Consider the following 20,919-nt stretch of genomic DNA (forward strand, 5'->3'; position numbering starts at 1 on the left):
AGTTAGAATACCAACATTTATATTTTTACATTTATAAATCCCATTAGTAACTTATCATTTTATCTCAATACAGGTTTGTAAATGTTTTATTTATTAATATTGTAAATGATAATTTATATAACTATGTGCATCAATATATAAATCATGGTATTTTTGAACTATAATATTATGTAATTTATATTCATTTACTTCATCATTTAAAAAAAATAATTCGACAGGTTGTATACCACCATTAGAATCCGATTCTAAAATAGCCAAATATTTAACCCTTTCCTTTTTCATAATATATTTCTTTATAAAAAATAAAATTTTTGTATCTACACTTCTCGGGGATGATGTATGCAGGAATACATTATTAATTAATAATTTTTTGATAAAAGTATTTTGTGAATTTTTTAAAAATATTTCTAGATCACTTGCAATAAAAGAAAGAGATAAACATAAATATCTAACCTAGAAGGAAGAACCTGTCCTAAATTTCGTAATAAAGTTGAACTTTCAGCAAAAAGAATATGATTTTCGATAAAATCCCCTTCAATAGTAAGATAATTAATATTATGTTGATTCTTTTCAATGAATAAGTAAATACTATTATTATCATAATAAGGTAAACACGAATAAAAATATCTAATATTTTTACAATATTTCATAATAAATTCAAATAATTTTTGTTTTTGTTCATTATATTCGACTCCTATATCTCCATTTTCAAATCCAAAATTTTCTAAACAATCACTAAATTTCTGTAATAATAATAGTAATGATTCAATATGATCATTAAGTATTATTTCTTTCGTAAACAAAGATCTTAATTTAAAAGGTTTAATGACCCTAATAATTTGTTGAACGAAATCTGAATTTAAAGAATCACAATAAAGAATGTGAATAGATTCTAAAACATTCAATTGATCAAAAACCTCTTGTAAAATACTATTTATATTTTTAAAATCAATGAAATAAAATATAATTGTATTTAAAGTATTTGAACAATTAGAATTTTTTAATGTTAAAAGTGGATTATATAAATTAACGAAAGATTCAAACGAAATTTTTTTGAGGTTATTTTGTGAAATAATTAATTGTGATAAATGATTTTCAATTAATGAATAATTATTGATATCAATTCTATAAGTAGGAAATTTAATAACAATTGATGAGATTGATTTGCAATTAGAATATAAAAATTCTAAAAATGCAATATTTTGATATAAATCATTATTATAAATATGGAATGTTAAATTTCTGATATCATATATAAGATTTGGATTTTGTAAAATCAAGTATATATTATCATTAAAATAATTATAACCATAAGACCTAGGATGTACAACTTCAAAAGAATGTAAATTCCCTTCATTTTCAATGAACACTTCAAATAATAAACTATAAACTAAATTTCCTAACCTATTATCGGATTTATCTACTAAAGTATCAACCCAATATTCAATAGAATGACAAATTTTACTTATATCCAAGTATTTAATAAAACTAGGATAATTGAATAATGGATTTGTAAGAAATAAATTATCATTAATTCCATATTCATTAAATCTTGCTTTATCATCTTCATTTAAAAAGCAGAAATAAGTTTTAATACAACGATAATTTTGGGTAGGAAGTGAAAATGGATCTTCCCATAATAATGGAATGGTTAAACGACACCATAATCTATTAACTAAAATACATGAATATAATGTTGAAATATCTTTTCTGAGCATGCCATGGAGTTTGCTTTCATTTTCAAAATGTATCAATTTTCGGAGTTGTACAATTTATCTAGTATTACATAAAAAGACAACAAAAGAACAAACATAACATGTAAATCATTCCTTTTTTTTCAAATAATTGTTTTAATTACGCACCTATAGACTAACTATATAAGATTAGCTCCTTTTGTCAATCGGGTGGGTGGGTGTAATTCCGGCCTGCCGATCCTTCATTTGCTACAGCGTACCGCCGTACCGCGTACCACATCTCATAATGTATAAATAATTTGAATTGTGTAACATGAAAACCCGTGCCATGATATGAAAACCCTGTGACATACTTGCGCCTCCTTACCTGTTACTATTACACTGAATCGTTACGTAATAATTTCATTAAAAACATTTTTTTTATTAAACCATATATTTTTTATTTAAACATATATTTGTGATCAATCATTACATCCTAAAAAAAAAAATAATAATTATAATTCTACAGAAATTCTTCTCTTGGATATTTTTAGTAGAAATAATAAATTGAATGGTTTTTTTATAATCTTTCATGTTTATTATTCGCCACGTTGTTTATTCAATTGAAAATAACTAAATTGACTTCAGTCATCAATCATGTATTTTTGTTTATATTGATTTTAAATAAGATTTAAAAATAACAACAAATTAATATAATCTATTGAATAATAATCATTGATTTTGTTTATCAAATTAATCAAGGATATTATCTATTCATTAATTATGACAATCAAATTTGTTAAACACAAATTTGTATTCGCTGAAAAAAAAAATAAAATAAAAAATTTTTAATTTTAAATTATTATACTAAGTATAGAAATATTTCTTCTTTTTTTGGTTGTGGGCGTAAAATATTACGACAAAATTTATGTGGGACAACATGAAATTTTGATCAACAATTTGCATTTCACTAATTTATCAAGTAAATGAACTTAAAATAATTCATTCATTCTCTCTTTCTTGTTGATTACATTATGTCCACTCTTCGATATGAATTAATTGCTGCAACAATGAATAGTGCAGATACATTAACAGATACTAATATTTACAATAATATACACAAACAATTTGAATTTAAAAAACAAACAGTTTTTGCTGATAAAATTCTTACAAATGATGAAAAAACTTATGCAATAAGATGGATAACTAAAAGTTATGATCGAGATAAAGTTATGGATAATGATGGTACAAAAAGAATTTGTGAAAATTGTAAGCAAGAATGTTTAGCCACATTATATTGTGAATATTGTGTTCGAAATTATTTAAAAGAAGATTTTTCAAATTGGACATCTGGAAATGATGTTATTGATAATTTAATACAGAAATGTCAAATGGAATCACTCATGCCAAGCAAAGTAGTTGAATGGATCCCATATAGTTATTTAGAAAATATTAAATATTTAACAAAAGGCGGATTCTCAGAAATTTATACAGCAGATTGGATTAATGGATATTATGATGAATGGGATTCTGAAAAAAAACAATTGAAAAGAATAGAAAGACCTGGAATACATAATCTAGTGACAAAAGTAGTACTTAAAACGTTAGAAAATGTTGAAAGTGCAAATCAAAGTTGGTTTGAAGAGGTTTGTATAATTTTATTCTAAATTTTAAAATTTTATGTTTTTTCTACAATAACATGTTGTCATTTAGGCTAAATCACATTTAACCATAAGTAATAAATGGCCGGTTGTTGTTCGATGTTATGGTTTAACACAAAATCCATCAAATGGAAATTATATGCTTGTAATATATAAAATGGATATAGATTTAAGAAAATATTTACAACAAAATCATAATCAACTTACATGGAAAGATAGAATGAAAATTATTGATGAAATAACTGTTGCACTTTATTATATTCATAAAGAGAAAGCAATTCATAGAGATTTGCATTCTGGAAATATATTATATTCACAATTTAATAATTCTTGGTGTGTTAGTGATCTTGGATTTTGTGGACCTGCTGATAAATCTTCAACAAGTATATATGGAAATCTTCCTTACATAGCACCCGAAGTTATTGTTGGAAGAGAATATACTTTTGCATCTGATATTTATAGTATTGCAATTCTTATGTGGGAAATTTCATCTGGACAAACACCATTTATAAATTATGAACATGAAAATGATATTGTAATGAATATTATTAACGGTATAAGGCCAAAAATTGTGCCAGGAACTCCATTAGAATATAAAAATTTAATGAAAGAATGTTGGGATGCTGACCCATTAAAAAGACCTAATATACTTACACTTTGGAACAAAATAAACAATATTAACTTACATTATCAAAATATGTCAGATGAATTATTTAAATCAGAAATGGATAATTTAGAAATGAATAAAGTAGAAGAAAATTATACGAGTAGCAGATTATTTACAAGTAAAATTCATAACTTTGGAAATCTACCTGAACCAAGAAATGCAACAGAAGGTATAAGTGTATAATATTTATTAATGAATATATTTCCCTATAAAAAAAGAAAATTCGGAATTTGTCCTGAAAAGTATGGAAAATGTCCGGAAATTTTCCGTGCGTCCGGAAAACATTCGGAAACGGTCACGTTTTGGAACATTTTCCGGACGCACAAATTCCAGACATTTTCTTGACACTCCAGAATTTGTCCAGAATTTGTCCAGAATCGAGCGTCCGGAAAATGTTCCAAAACATGACCGTTTCCGAATGTTTTCCGGACGCATGGAAAATTTCCGGACATTTTCCATACTTTTCAGGACAAATTCCGAATTTTCTTTTTTTATAGGGTTTATTTTAAAATACATTATTAATGTTATCTTTTTATTATAATAGAAGAACAAGAAGGTATAACCGTATAAATAATAATTTCTACCATTTTTGGTTACTATCATAATTTAATTTTAAATACTTTATTTACTGCTGATAGTGTTTCATAGTAAATTGTATGATTTTAACATTCCTAACGATAGTAAGTATTTAATAACATTATAGTGTTGAATTATCATATAATGATGTTTAATGATTAATTTTTTATTTTAGTTAACGACTTTAATAAATCAAATGAGCAGAATAGTAGCAAGTCATCAAAAGTAATAACTATTTTTAGAGGTAATATATTTTAATTATTTTCAAATCGAGATTAATTTATATATTAAATTTATATCTTAATTTTTAGATAGTAATAAAAAATTATCCAAATTATTTAAAAAGTTGCAAATAAAGTCAAATGGTAAGTAAATTACTAACAAATAAAGTTACTATATCAATTTCATTTATTAAACGCGACTTTTATTTAAAATTTAGATGACGAAAAAGAAAAAACTCAAAAATATGTCAATGGTAGGTGAAAATTTTACGTAATAACGAACGATTTTAATACTGTTTTAATTATATTTACTTATCTATTACAGATGATGACGAAGTATATAATAATCCAAACCTTCATTCAAAAGAGCAAGATGAACTGGAAATTCCTGATGGTAAGCTCTTAAAATAAAGTAGAAAAAATAAATTTCTTTTATAAAGCAAATAATTAATCTATTTTTTATCTTTTAGATGGATTTTAAATTGTCTTTTTTATAAATCAAATTAACAATATTTTTTTTTATATTTTAAATTATTATCACATAATTTATTTATCATGGATTATTTAAACACTAAGACTAGAGTAGTAAATGTTTTACAAAATTCTTAGTGTGTAATTTAAATAATTTTAATAAATTTATTCAAATTATTAAATGTATTGATTTAGGCGAAAATTAAGTATCTTAACGTAAATTTATGTTATAAACATTATAGAATCATGACAGATTATTCCCATTCGTTATACATGAATTTATTAAAACAAGTTGAAAGAATCAACCTCATGAAAGTATAACAAGATATTGTGCACACGTTCTATATTAAAAAATTTGTTTTTGATTTTTTACAATAACCTCTTGTTAATTCCATAAAATTTATTATGTGCATGATCAATATACTGTATATAATAAAATACATAATTCTCATAATAATTAATAAAAATTTTTGGGAATTGCTAACCGATCATCGCCTGGGTTTTTTTTTCAAATATGTCACATGATGTACAATATATAGTAAATCGGCTGATGGCTGATTTTTTTAACTTTTTTTTAAAATTTTGTTGCGAAGATATTTTTAAAAAAAATTTTTTACAAACATATTTATTCAAAATAATCTTATTTAATGAAATTTTATTTTTATTTGCAAATATTAAAATTTAAGTCACACATTTACGATTTTAAAGAAAAAAATCACCGTATTTATTTTTAATGAAGTAAAAAAAAACAATAACAATAAATAAAAAAGATAAGTAAATTACAATGATCAAGGAGAAAGATAGATGCTAATAAAAAAAATGAAACAACAATGGACGAAAAAGAGTAATGAAAAGTGATAGGAAACAAAAAGGAGAAATAGGACATGATGAGAGATGAAAAGGAGTGATGGGAGACGAAGAGGAGTGATGGGAGGTAAAAAGGAGTGATGGGAGACGATAAGAAGTGATGAGAGACAAAAGAAGTGATGGGAGACGAAGAGGAGTGATGGAAGGTAAAAGGGTGATGGGAGACGAAAAGAAGTGATAGGAGACGAAAATTAGTGATGGAAGACGAAAAGAAGTGATGGAAGACGATAAGGAGCGATGGAAGACGAAAAGAAGTGATGGGAAGATGAAGAGGAGTTGATGGGAGACGAAAAGGAGTGATGAGAGGCAAAAGGAAATTATGGGAAGTAAACAGGAGAGAAAGAGAGATAATAGAAAATGAAAAGTTGTAATTAATAAAAAATCATCATTTTCAACAGTTCAATCACCATCATCGCCTACTAGTACTCTCTTATATACGACACATCCTCAAGCAATTTATGCAAGTAAACTTTTAGATTTTAAAAATCTTCCCAAACCAAAAAATGCAGACAATGATGACTTAGAATATTCAGGTAATTTTAATTCAAAATAATTATTCAAATCTATTTATAATAATAATTATTCTTTATTTTACAGATTCCTTAAGAATGGATTTTACTAAACTTGATTAGTTCTAAAGGTAATTACTTTTGCATGTAACTTTTTATTAAATTTTAATTAAGCTATTTTTTTTTTATTATAGATTAAACACATTTTATTTTAAATGAAAATACTGTATTTAGTATATAAAAAACATAACAGGTATAATTTATTCTTATTTCATTGATAATTTTTAATTTTATTCTGGGATATTTAACGGTACTAAGGCTCATATTATACATGTTGCCGAAACTCGGCAATTTCAGGATTCGGCCTTCGGCTAATCATTCCAAAAACGAAACTCCAGCCGAAAGTTGAAAGTTGGAAATTTTCTGGCCGGCATTATGCATTTTGGCCAGCATTATAAATTTTGTGTAACATTAATGTAACACGAAATTTCATTGATTTTAAACAAATTAATATTAAATTTATGTAATAAAAAAAATAAATAATAAATTATCTAATTTTGATTAATAAGATATAATTTGCCATAGAAATGATGGACATTTAACAATACAAATTTATTGATCAATTATAATTACTACATAGAATAAGATAAAGAATTATAAATTAATTTAATTAAATTTACGATTATAAAAAAATAAATTTATACATATAAAAATGTATATTCCAACTTTTTTTAAAAAAAAATTCTTAATAAATAATAAAAAAAGAATGATAATAAAAAATACCTTGTACAATATTGATTTTTGTCAAATAAATTCAAAAGAGTTAGTCGAATTGGATTAACAAATTATATAGTTCAAAAAATGCATTTAAAACATCACTTCTTTTAACTCTTGAGATCATAACTTTTTGAATTACAGAAAGTCACAAAAAAAAATACACTGAAGGAAATAGGAAGCTTGCGCAATAAAAGTTGTTCTTTACCTATTTAAAAGTAATAAAGTGGGTGTTTGATAATTATTTGAAATCGTTCAGTGTAACGACTATAATGAATTTGCCTTCCTTCTTGTCTAGAACGCGTTTTATATATTTTATTCCTATTATTATCTGACGTATTAGAGTAAGTTTTTATTATATAAAATAATAATAATATTTTACATGTTTTTCAATAATAAAAACAAAGAATACAAATAAAAGTGGTATGATTTGTGAGTTTATTTTTTTTAATGAGATCTGTCTAATAATTACATATTATATATTATTTATATCGATTATTAAATATTTATTTGGTCAAACAACTATTGACAAAATCAAAGAAATTATATTTGTAATTAAGAATTCATAAATCTTAATCATTTTGTTGTATTTTTTTTTTATTAATATTTATTTATATTATGTTATAATTTATATATTATTATTACAAACAATCATAAATAGAACGAGTCATATAAAAATTTTTTTATGAATCAATCCACACTATGTCCTATTTAACGTAAAGATAGGTAAATTTTCTAAATATGTCACGTATATTATTCATTATCATTATGTAAAACTTGAGGTATTCATTTTACATCAAATCTAATCTTACTCATTATTACGACTTAGGTATATAATAGATGTAATGTTAAATAAATTCAAAATAGTAAAAATTACAATAAAGTTGTAATATTTGTAATTTTAGTTAGTATCATATTAAATCATATAGCATAATACCAAATAAATTGTTAGTAATTTTATGAAATATTATGACATTTAAATTTTATATTATGCGAAATTAATTTTCGAGATGCGATCTTTGAGAGTCATGTGATAAAACGAATCACGAGATGAGATAATTTTGGTATATTATGCAAATCAACTAATAAATGATACACTATACATAATTAGATATTATTTTCATGTTTAATATTTCTTATGTCAATAATGAGTCAGACTGATAATTTTTTTTACCTTAAGATGTCAGTCCAAGTCATAATGCTAAATAACATTATATATAAAACCCTCATGTTCTTGTTAACAACAGTTTAACAAGGTTCACCATTAACTTCAACAAATTTCAACAATTTACCATTAACAAGAGCAAGGTTCACCATGAACACTTCTAGCGCTTCCAAAAATCATCCTTCTGGTAGTAAATTCTGTAAATTCTGCATTTAACATGATACATAAATTTACTAATGATATAATCTTTTTTTTTTAGCTATTATTTTCTCTTATTTAGAGAGGTACTCAAAGCACTCATATCGAGGTTTTTTAAAGGTTTGTCATGACGAAGTTGTTGCCTCAACACCATTTTCGGATCATGACTGGCGAAATATTGATGATTTTTGGGCTAATCAATTCTTAGTTGTAGCAAAGTTGCAATTAGATAATGAAGAAATTTTTATCTCTTTATTAGAAAAGGTGCGTATTATTTATTTTGCAAAATAGGGTAACCCCTGGTTGGGGGTACTCCACTGTTGGGTACCTGCTAACCAGGGGAATTACTGGATTCGGATATTGCTTCTTAGTTCAGGTGTCCTATTTTGTTGTTAATAAGGGTCTACTAATTCTGGAGGAGGAACTGGTTATGTACCTTCCCTTGTTACTAAATAAAGACGCACTATTAACAGTAAATGTGTTATTTCAGGTGAAATCAGAACGTAAAGGCAAGGGTTTGTATACATACTGGCAGAGAGTAATTGAGGAATTTGGAAGAGTGAGTAATAAAAATTATTAGAACCTCTTGGCAATGTTTATATGATTCATTATATATAAATTCATTATATATAAATATAGAAACGAAAATAAACTGCGATTGAAGCAAAGGAAAACAGTCAACCACAAACAAAAAAGAAGCCTTTTGAAGTAATTTCTTTGCCATCAGTTGTTAATAATACTTTACCAAATCTGACTTATCTTAATTTGCGTAATAAGTCAAATTCATGCACTAAATCCACAGAACTACGGATTCCCGATGAAATTGTAAATTGGATAGAATTTGAACAAGAAGTGCTAGCATGGCAACCGAAGGTAGATAAGGAATACCAAAAACCAACATTTAGCCAGCGTCGTACAGTCACGTGTGAAAAAGATATATGTACAGCATCAGATATAAACATATATGAGACTTTAACTCCACTTGATCGATCAATCCTTTTCTTGGATAGTCGTGCTTTGGAAAGCATTGTCGGTCAACCAGATTTTATAATAGTTAATAGCAACATGGTACTACTCATGATTTGGGAATGCAAAACTAAGTGGGTTTTAAAAGTACTTCCCCATGAAGATATTATCGCATTATATGTACAGGAAAAAGAGACTAAAGAAGGACCATATGTTCGTTCTAATAATGATTCTTCAATATTTGGTTCCATAAATCAAGTTTACAGCTATATATGTGCTAATAGTTTAAAGTACTAAATACATTCCTTCTTTTGTTATGTCCAACTTTGATAGATTTTGATAGACTAATTGATTTTCTTCATACAAAAATAGGTATAGCGTTCTGTCAACATACGATCAAACTTGGTTTCTTAAAAGGGAAGCAGTGAAAGTAGAGGGGGAAGACCATACATCAACAAGTCCCACGTTGCTTAAATCTGTTGCATACATGATTGATCTCGCATCTAATGATCATTATGCACCTTTTCTTAAAAAACCTATGATGACTGCTGATACCAATGAAGACGATAAAGATGATGAATCTATTCCTGAGAAAAAAGATGACAGCGAATTTAAGTATAAGGGGTATTTGCTCCCGAAAGGTCCAAATGTTGTAACTCGAAGCCAAAGTCGCCAGGTGCTTGGATCTTTAGACACTAACGTGGACCTATGATATGGGAATTATTTTAATATGCATATTTAACATATTTTACATATTAACAAATTGTTGCTAGTCTCAGGACCGAATGATTGGATGAAAATGGGCCATTTTCACCAATCAATGAAGGTCCCTGTAACCGATGCCCACACCCAATAAATGTGTTATCTCGTTCTGACGTTTTTGATCATGTATTAATTAATAACATCATAAATTCACTTTATAAGCTTTATTTAAACTTTTCCTACAAAATATTCATTTACACCATGATGTCTTTTTTACTCCACTTTATTACATCAATCATGCACTATTGTTATGCCTAATAAAAATATCGGTCTATAAAAATCTGCATGATCCTATTGGGCTGAACGATAATATTTGAAAAGTTGAACTTATCAACGAAAAATAAATAGTCATTAATATTTGCTTTTCAGAGTACGAGTCTCTTTGATGTCAATGATGTCAATGAAAAATTCTGTAATACCTTTTTTAAATCTGTATCGGGGTATATTGGGAATCTATTATCCGGCGCCTCTGATATATTGTTCAAATATATCAATTATTTACTAGTTCCAATATCTTTTTTATTTTACTAAAATAAGTTTATATATATAATTATAAATGTAAAATTGTATTAGCAAAAATTATTATTATTATGAATATGTTATAAAATAATACATTATTTGAGATAAAAAATTTGCTAAGCAGATTTTCTTTTTTCCTAATAATCTTATTATTGAAAGAAAAAACAAAATGATATCAAAGAAATGATTATATAATTCATCAAAGTTACATTCATATTTATCTATTTTTAGCATAATATTTAATTAATAAGATTCGCTTGCTTTGTACTATTTTAATCATCATGGATTTTCTTTTGTGTGACCCAAAAAGAAATATTTCATATTCCGATTAGATTTTTATGGTTAACCATATTTATGATCTTTTCTAAAACAAAAATAGTGTTGTTAAAACATAATAAATAATGGAATAATTCCTCCGAATAATCCTGATTTATTTCTTTCTTCTATATCCGAAAATCATTATGACTTTGTTAGAATTCAACTTTATTAGATGATTTTGGCGTTAATTATAACGATACTTTTTTAATCCGATTTTTTTTGTTCCATTCTCCGAAAATAATGAATTATTAAATTACATATATACATAAAAAATTTTCTCAATATGGTTCTTCACAATTTCGAGGTTTATAAATTTTTTTTTTCCTAAAATATAAAAATTATTTATTATTTTTTTTTATTCTGAAAGTTAGATATCAAATACGAAATCATGTCTAAGAATATTACCCTTTCCTGTCTTATTCAAGGGACAAGCCTTGATAAGTATTTCAAGATTACTATCGATAAGAATAGTGACATTTCTGACCTTAAGGAAACCATTTGGAATAAAAACAAGAACACCTTTTCCAGTATTGATGCTAACAGCCTAATTCTATGGAAAGTAAGAATCCCCATCAGCGATAAGGAGAAGTTCAAACAACTTAACTTCAACGAGTCAACTATCGAGGGTGATTTAAGTGGTACTAAGATAGATGATGCAACGGATGAAGTTAAAGATGTCTTTTGCGATTCTCCCATAGGAAAACATATTCATATTATCATTGGACAATCTATCACTGAAAACTCTACAACTACCACACACGCATTGAATCAAGAGACGCAAAGTTTAGCTCAACAGACGGGAGCAATGTATTCGAAAGGTATGTGAAGAAAAATTCCTGCTGTAATCACAAATTTACGATAGTGACAATTTTTTATCATCAATATAATGACAACCTATTATATTTTAAAGAAGAATCGAACGAACGTAACGGTAGAAGCTTATTTTCAGGTAATTATTTATCTTTAAAGATTACTATTTAAACAGATTAAAAGTTTAGTTAATAAGAAGCTTAGTTATGCCCCTACGACTTTACCAAGCTCACAAATATTTTCATTAAATGAAAAAAAGTGATATTTATAGTGTTGCTATATTATTCTGAGAAATTTCTAATGACCATCCTCCTTCTTATACCGAACAATACGATTTCAATTTGGCTTGTTTATTTCAACAAGTTTTTATTTTTCTTAAAATCGAAATATATTTATACTGATTTAAATATACCATCTCACTCATTTCTCAAAGACAATCTTTTTTTTAACCGTGAAACATCTGACATTTCCAAAAATGACCAACCCGATAAGAAAAATTCTTGTGAATATATTACTAATACGAGATCCAGACAATCATCACTTAACAACTCATCACAATCTGATTTTAGACTAGGTATTTTTTTGATGAAACTTTTTTTTTTATATTAATAATTAAAAATTATTAACGCAAAGTCAATTTTCTAAAAAGGTTTAAATTATGATGAAACAAATCCATTCGGACTTTCGTTATTTGATCAAAATAGACAGAATAATGAAATTAATAATCGAGCTGGATTTAATCTATCCGGTCAATCGTCATGTACTTGCAAAATTCTTTTATTGGGTGGAACTGGAACCGGAAAGTCAACGATCATTAATATGATGGCAAATTATTTTCTGGGTGGTACTTTAGAAAATCCAAAAGTTGTTATTCCAACTAAATACTTTAAAGTTACTGAAAATGGTACTATTTTAAAATCGTTATAAAATTATTTTAAAATTCAGTTTATTGATGGTATTAATTTTCTTTATCATAATCTTATTTTAGCTTTTGGAAGAAATGATACTGAAGCGAAAGTTGGAGATGTAACCAGAAGCCAAACTACAAAATGCTGCAACTACGAATTTAAACACCCAGAAAATCCATCTTGTAATTTTGTCTTCATCGATACTCCAGGAATGAGCGATACGAATGGTATAGAGCAAGATGACAAGAATATTCAAGAGATTATTAATACAGCAATTGATGCCGGATCATTAACTGCCATCATTATTATTGCTAGTGGTACCGAAGCTAGAGTAACTCCAACAATAAAAAATACTTTAACTCGCCTAGCGAACAATCTTCCTGATGAAATTATCTCAAATAATCTCTTACTTATTTTAACGAAGTGTACAAAATCTAGTGCTAGTTTCTCTGAGGATGCTTTTGCAAAAGAAATCGTAAAACCAAAGGTTAGTATATCATTTCTTTTCTCTAATAAACAATTAAAAAAATTATGTTACATTTAATCGAATCTTATTCTCTATTTCTAGAAAATTTTTTATATGGACAACCAAATTTTCTGCGCCGATCCTCAAATTTGGCTAAATGATGATGATGAATATTCTACCGTTAAACACCAATGGGATAAATCTTTTAAAACATTCAGTAATCTCTTAAAAATAATCCCAGAAATGAATGATACTTCAACTAAAGCCTTTACAAAAATGAGAGAACTTCGTAATAAAATTAAATCGGAAATCGTTACAATTTCTCAAATCACCACAAATATTCAACAAGTACAAGACAAACTTGAAGCCGCCTATAAAGCTTTGCAGAAAACTGGCGATCAAAAAAATTCATTCGCTAACTATACAACAACTGAAGAAATAACAATTAAGAAACCAATTCAAAAAGATACTAAAGACACACTTTGTACCACTCATATGAGAGATGGAATAATTTGTCATGAAAATTGTCAACTTGAATTTAATTTTGAAAGTGGATCAAATAATTTTATTAGTTGTTCTTGTATGGGACAAGATGGTAAATGTAAAGTATGTGGATGTGGCCCTTCAAGGTACTAATAATAATTTTTAAATTTGTTTTCATATTTTATCAACATTGATATTAATACTAATTTCTCATTTGCTTATAAAGTCACTATCATGATAACACTGAAATGGTAACCGAAACTAAGACAATTGAAAAAGTTCTTGAAGATATAAAAGCGAAATATGACTTGGCCGATCAAAATCATAAAGTGATTAGTAATCATGCAACCCGATTCCAAGAATCATTCGCTAATCTCCAAGATCAAGCAAATGCTAATTATGATAAAATTCTCCAACTTTGCACCGATCTTAGTAAGATTTGTTCTCGATTCAACTTTGTTGATGAACTTCATGCGAATATTGAGAATATGCGGATGGATGCAAGAAACATACAGAGCATTGATATACGAACGAAGGCTGAATCAGATATTAGGAATCTTGAAACTTTTATTAACGGTTTATCAAATAGAATAGTTTAGATTTATATGCGTTAGTTAAAATTTCGATTAAATAGTTTAAAAGTTTTTTTTTAATTATTAAATAAAATCTTTTAGAAAAATCAAATGCTTTATACAATGAAGATTAGTTAAATAAAGTTGTCCATTTATTTTTTAACGTACTTTCAAAAAGATTATATCCAATTTTAATTCGTTTCAACTCATGTGAATCAGTCAGTAAATCTCAAAATCGTTATACAAATTGTAGAGCGAGATCACGGAACTTAATTAGAATGTAGCGTGATGCAGCCAAGATAATAATTTCCTATTACAAATCAAATGTTATCACATCAAGGGTTGGATTTGTTTGTTCGTAATGGCAGTTTTTTTTTTTACTTTATTGATAACACTAATGACAACAATTGATATATTATGCATCCTGTAATCATCATAAAAAAAATTAGAAAATTCAATCGGGCAAATTAGAAATATATAAAGACAAGTCTTTACTCGTGAATTTCATAAATGAATGGGATACAATATTGTTTTTTGCCCACGAAAATATTCTAAAAAAATTCCCAATAACGAGACTGTGACCCAAGGTCACGGTTGCCTTATAATTTCCGCAGCTATTAACAAAATACCGCAAATGATCATATTTTCACTTCGGCGATATACTGACAGTCACTGTATGAAAGATAAAGAAGAATAAAAACGACATTTATAAGAAAATTTCAACATCTGGAACAACCTGAGATGCTTTTAGCCGATTTCCAATTAACTTAATCGAGCGGGCTCCATTCATACCTTCTTTGTTTAAGAGACGATTCTAGTTGTAAATGTTGTTGCCCTATAAAAACGAAATGTGTTGAATTTGTTTTATATTTGTGCTCGCGTGTAATAAATATCTAAAAAAGCCCCATTTTATCCGATTTATGTCTTATTACAAAAAAACAAAAATTAAACAAAATGGTGCTTTTTTAGACATTATTACACATGAGCACGAATTTAAAATAAATTTAACACATTTCGTCTTTATAGGGTTGTAAGGTAAAAAATATTAACGTTATTAAGCGAACAAACATCTTTTAACAGATTTTCATATGGGCAAATTACCATTTTTTTATCGTCGTAAAATTGAAGCAAGTCCTCGTAAGTCAAACTCCAATTACCCTAGTGGACGATTAGATATTTCGGACATATAATATTTTTGTTGACGGCCTTATTTCGAACAGTAACTTACGAAAACAAGCATACATGTATCGAAAAGTTTTTCGTATTTATTTAGAAGTTTCTTATTAGAGTAATAATATTCCGGACAGAGTCAATCTTCGAGTATCTTCAACTAAAACACTTAGGGGTATGTTTTAGAAAAATTGGAATTCAGAAATGCTGATTCAACCATATTTAGTGAGTTATAGAAATAATTATGGTTAGATCATTTGTATGCTAATATATTCTGGATACGGATACACAATGCTCTATTTAAAGAACTATTGCTTGGACATCCATTTTTTACGATGACATTAGTCAGATCCCTGAGAGTCTTACCGCTCAATACTGTTTAACCCATCTTAAGTCGGTATGTTTCTGGGAAGATCTGGATTCTGATAAAGGAAGATTTATGTTTATGCTGTCAGCGAGGTATAATTTTGTTTCAATGTTCAAGGAGAAATCTCGTACAAGTTGGGTTTTGGCAAAGCCCAGGCAAAGCCTACAATTTATGAGCCAAAACACGTTACTCTATCGGTTTATAGAATTGTTACCAATCCATATCATAATCTGTAAATCACCATCGAGTTTGTATAAATACTTCAAAGATAGGTAAGTTACTTTATTATGTGCCATCATGAAACTTAAAAAATTTTTCAACGTTTGTTTCCTTTCACGATAGAATAATAAACCAAAAACAGATTATCAAACAAACAGAAATAGTAGTTGAACTGGATACTATAGATGGGCTGGAACGCTCAGACGAAAATCCACAGCAAGAAAATAGTAATTCTGGTAAGAACCTTACAATGTTATGAATTAGATTCTTATTAATTATTGCGATAAATTGTTTGGATTATAGCAATAATGACAGATCGTAGTCTAGCTATAATAGTATAATCTTCCAAAAAATAAGTTCTCTTGAGCAGACCGTTCAGGAAATTAAAAGTGAAGTAGCGAATAATTCAAAGGAATTGAAAGAAGTCAAAGGGGAGTTAAAAGAGGTCAAAGACAAAGTAGAGAATAATTCGAAAGAGATAAAGGGAAGTCGAAAGATATTAATGACAAAATAGACATATTTGAAATGATCGCTAGAAATGAGATTGCCAAAAAACACGGACAGCATTATTCGGATGGTTTCATAGTTTTTGATTTAAATGGTCTCGTGAAGTTATCTACATATCCTTTCCGTATACATATTTCTTATAGGGCACGATGGGATGAGAATTTTTATTTGACGATGGTTTCGATCATCACATCATCTAACATCGTTCGAGACATCCAAGTGACATATGATAATTATTCTAAATATAATTGAATTTTCAGGACCAGGAAAAATAAAATATTAATCGTGTTGTATATATATATGGCGAATGCAATTTATTATACACCTAATACAGTAATATAATGACATGTTTACCTATTCATTGAATAAATGTAAACAGAGAAATATTTTTGAGAATTAACGTAAAAAACAATCAAATTTTCGCTAACTCGAATCGTATTTATATATTATCATATTATCACCTCTCCACAAAAGCAAAGTTTTTAATAAGTATTTAATAATAATGTTCATAACCAATTTTGAAATCTACTGTCGATACTTCCAATTTTCAAACTTATCAATAGAAAATAAAGAATGGTTATTTCTACCAATGATATCATTGTTAAAATAAACCATTATTGATTATAACTTCATTATTGGAAAAAAATTTTTAACAATACTATGAAACACAATCACATAAAAGAACGATTTTCTCATCAAAAGTTACATTCATATTTATCCTATTTTTGTATATTTAAGGCCTCACATCTAATACAAAAAAAAACAAGTTGATCATCATCGAATTTCTTTTGTATGAAAAAAAAAAATTTCAAATTCCGATTAGAATTTTTATGGTTTAACCCTTACGATAATCATTAAACAAAAATAGTAAGTTGTAAAACATAATAAATAGTGGAATAATTGTCCGAATAACCCTACTTTGCTCTTTCTTCTATATCCGAAAATCATTATGACTTTGTTCGAATTTAACTTTATTGGATGTTTAGGCGTTAATTATAATAAAATAAAATAACTTTCCTAATCCAACTTTTTTTGTTTTTCTGTATTGATCAACAAAATCAATTCTCCGTAAAATCCGTAAAGCGGAAATAATGAAATATTAATTACATAAATACTTTGAAAATTTTCTCAACATGCTTCCTCATAATTTCGAGGTTTATAAATTTTTTTTTTTCCTAGAATAATATAAAAATTATTATTATTATTATTTTCTTTTATTCTGAAAGTTAGATAAATACGGAATCATGTCTAATATTACCCTCTCTTGTCTTATTCAAGGAACAAGCCTTGATAAGTATTTTAAGATTACTATCGACAAGAACAATGACATTTCTGATCTTAAGGATATCGTTTGGAATAAAAATAAGACCACCTTTTCCAACATTGATGCTAATAACCTAATTCTATGGAAAGTAAAAATTCCCATCAGCGACAAGGCGAAGTTCAAACAACTTGATTTCACCGAGTCAACTATTGAGGGCGATTTGGGTGGTACTAAGATAAATGATGCATCTGATGAAATTAAAGATGTCTTCGGTAATTCTCCCGTGAGAAAACATATTCATATTATCATTGGACAACCTACTATTGTACAACTCACAACTACCACACGCGCGTTGAATCAAGAGACGCAAAGCTTAGCTAACGAATATAATGGTAGAAGCTTATTTTCAGGTAATTATTTATTTACTTTAAACAGATTTAAAAGTTTAGTTAATAAGAAGTTTAGTCATGCCTCTATGACTTTACCAAATTTATTTATTTCGACAAGTTTCTTTTTTTCTTATCAAAAGACGAAATATATTGATACTGATTTTAATATCTTACTCATTTCTCAAAGATAATCTTTTTTCTAATCGTGAAACATCTGACATTTCCAAAAATGACCAACCCGATAAGAAAAATTCTCGTGAATATATTACTAATACGAGATCCAGACAATCATCACATAATAACTCCTTACGATCTGAATTTAGACAAGGTATTTTTTTTTTCCGGCGAAACTTTTTTTATATTAATAATAGAAAAATTATTGACGCAAAGTTAATTTTCTAAAAGGTTTAAATTATGATGAAACCAATATATTCGGACTTTCGTTATACAATCAAAATAAACAGAATAGTGGAATTAATAATCGAACTGGATTTAACCTATCCGGTCAATCGCCATGTACTTGTAAAATTCTTTTATTGGGCGGAACTGGAACCGGAAAGTCAACGATCATTAATATGATGGCAAATTATTTTCTGGATGGTACTTTAGAAAATCCAAAAGTCGTTATTCCAACTAAATATTTTGAAGTTACTGAAAATGGTACTGTTTTAAAGTCGTTATAAAATTATTTTAAAATTCAGTTTATTGAAGGTATTAATTTTCTTTATCAAATCTTATTTCAGCTTTTGGAAGAAATGATACTGAAGCGAAAGTTGGAGATGTAACTAGGAGTCAGACAACAAAATGTTGCAATTACGAATTTAAACATCCAGAAAATCCATCTTGTAATTTTGTCTTCATCGACACTCCAGGAATGAGTGATACGAATGGAATAGAGCAAGATGACAAGAATATTCAAGAGATTATTAATACAGCAATTGATGCCGGATCATTAACTGCCATCATTATTATTGCTAGTGGTACCGAAGCTAGAGTAACTCCAACAATAAAAAATACTTTAACTCGTCTGGCGAACAATCTTCCTGATGAAATTGTCTCAAATAATCTCCTACTTATTTTAACAAAGTGTACAAAATCTAGTGCTAGTTTCTCTGAGGATGTTTTTGCAAAAGAAATCGCGAAGCCAAAGGTTAGTATATCATTTCTTTTCTAATAAAAAAAAAATTATACTACATTTAATCAAATAATATTCTCGATTTCTAGAAAATTTTTTATATGGACAACCAAATTTTCTGCGCCGACCCTCAAATTTGGCTAAATGATGAAGATGAATATTCTACCGTTAAACATCAATGGGATAAATCTTTCAAAACATTCAGTAATCTCTTAAAAATCATCACAGAAATGAATGCTACCTCAACTGAAGCATTTACAACAATGAGGGAACTTCGTAATAAAATTAAATCGGAAATCGTTACAATTTCTCAAACCACCACAAATATTCAACAAGTACAAGACAAACTTGAAGCCGCCTATAAAGCTTTGCGGAAAACCGGAGATCAAAAAAATTCATTCGCTAACTATACAACAACTGAAGAAATAACAATTAAGAAACCAATTCAAAAAGATACTAAAGACACACTTTGTACCACTCATATGAGAGATGGAACGATTTGTCATGAAAATTGTCAACTTGAGGTTAATTTTGAAAGTGGATCAAGTCATTTTATTCGTTGTTCTTGTATGGGACAAGATGGTAAATGTAGAATATGTGGGTGTGAACCTTCAAGGTACTAATAATAATTTTTAAATTTGTTTTCATATTTTATCAACATTGATATTAATACTAATTTCTTATTTTTTTATAAAGTCACTATCATGATAACACTGAAATGGTAACCGAAACTAAGACAATTGAAAAAGTTCTTGAAGATATAAAAGCGCAATATGACATGGCCGATAAAACTCATAAAAAGATTAGTAATTATGCACACCAATTCCAAGAAACATTCGCTAATCTCCAAGATCAAGCAAATGCTAATTACGATAGAATTTTTCAACTTTGCACCGACCTTAGTAAAATTTGTTCTCGATTCAACTTTGTTAATGAACTTCATGCAAATATTGAGAATATGCGGATGGATGCTAGAAACATACAGAGCATCGATTTACGAAAGAATGCTGAATCAGATATTAGGAAACTTGAAACTTTTATTAACGGTTTATCAAATAGAATAAATAAATAGAATAGTTTAGCTTCATAAGCGTTAGTTAGAACTTCAGCAAAATATTTAATTTAATTTAAAAACTTTTTAAATCCTTTAGAAAAATCAAATGCATTATATAATAAAGATTAAACAAAGTTGTAACATGCTTTCAAAAAATTAAACCAAATTTTAATTCGTGGGGATATTTTTCGTTAATCAATAAATCTCAAAATTGTTATATACAAAATG

General features: G+C 27.3%; 4 protein-coding genes across 4 annotated transcripts; all 4 read left to right on the top strand.

The window, feature by feature from the left end:
• Window positions 1-4,073: 4,073 nt before the first annotated feature.
• On the top strand, window positions 4,074-5,279 carry OCT59_000122 (uncharacterized protein; the record flags this gene model as incomplete). Its single annotated transcript, XM_066138610.1, has 8 exons — window positions 4,074-4,170; window positions 4,546-4,557; window positions 4,640-4,681; window positions 4,753-4,821; window positions 4,889-4,942; window positions 5,017-5,052; window positions 5,124-5,192; window positions 5,269-5,279. The coding sequence occupies 8 exons, from the start codon at window positions 4,074-4,076 to the stop codon at window positions 5,277-5,279; spliced, it is 390 nt and encodes a 129-aa protein (XP_065988089.1).
• Window positions 5,280-8,734: 3,455 nt separating this feature from the next.
• On the top strand, window positions 8,735-9,073 carry OCT59_000123 (uncharacterized protein; the record flags this gene model as incomplete). Its single annotated transcript, XM_066138611.1, has 2 exons — window positions 8,735-8,783; window positions 8,844-9,073. 2 exons carry the CDS (start codon window positions 8,735-8,737, stop codon window positions 9,071-9,073), a joined length of 279 nt encoding a protein of 92 aa, XP_065988090.1.
• Window positions 9,074-11,735: 2,662 nt separating this feature from the next.
• On the top strand, window positions 11,736-14,712 carry OCT59_000124 (uncharacterized protein; the record flags this gene model as incomplete). Its single annotated transcript, XM_066138612.1, has 7 exons — window positions 11,736-12,165; window positions 12,258-12,296; window positions 12,591-12,731; window positions 12,807-13,061; window positions 13,146-13,552; window positions 13,634-14,160; window positions 14,241-14,712. The coding sequence occupies 7 exons, from the start codon at window positions 11,736-11,738 to the stop codon at window positions 14,611-14,613; spliced, it is 2,172 nt and encodes a 723-aa protein (XP_065988091.1). The 3' UTR covers window positions 14,614-14,712.
• Window positions 14,713-18,093: 3,381 nt separating this feature from the next.
• On the top strand, window positions 18,094-20,709 carry OCT59_000125 (uncharacterized protein; the record flags this gene model as incomplete). The annotated part of the gene is made up of 6 exons (XM_025325955.2): window positions 18,094-18,523; window positions 18,690-18,830; window positions 18,908-19,162; window positions 19,246-19,652; window positions 19,727-20,253; window positions 20,334-20,709. The coding sequence occupies 6 exons, from the start codon at window positions 18,094-18,096 to the stop codon at window positions 20,707-20,709; spliced, it is 2,136 nt and encodes a 711-aa protein (XP_025178709.2).
• Between the last annotated feature and the right edge of the window lie 210 nt (window positions 20,710-20,919).

The sequence above is a fragment of the Rhizophagus irregularis genome, chromosome 1, assembly GCF_026210795.1.
Source record: "Rhizophagus irregularis chromosome 1, complete sequence".
In the NCBI taxonomy this organism is placed as follows: domain Eukaryota; kingdom Fungi; phylum Glomeromycota; class Glomeromycetes; order Glomerales; family Glomeraceae; genus Rhizophagus; species Rhizophagus irregularis.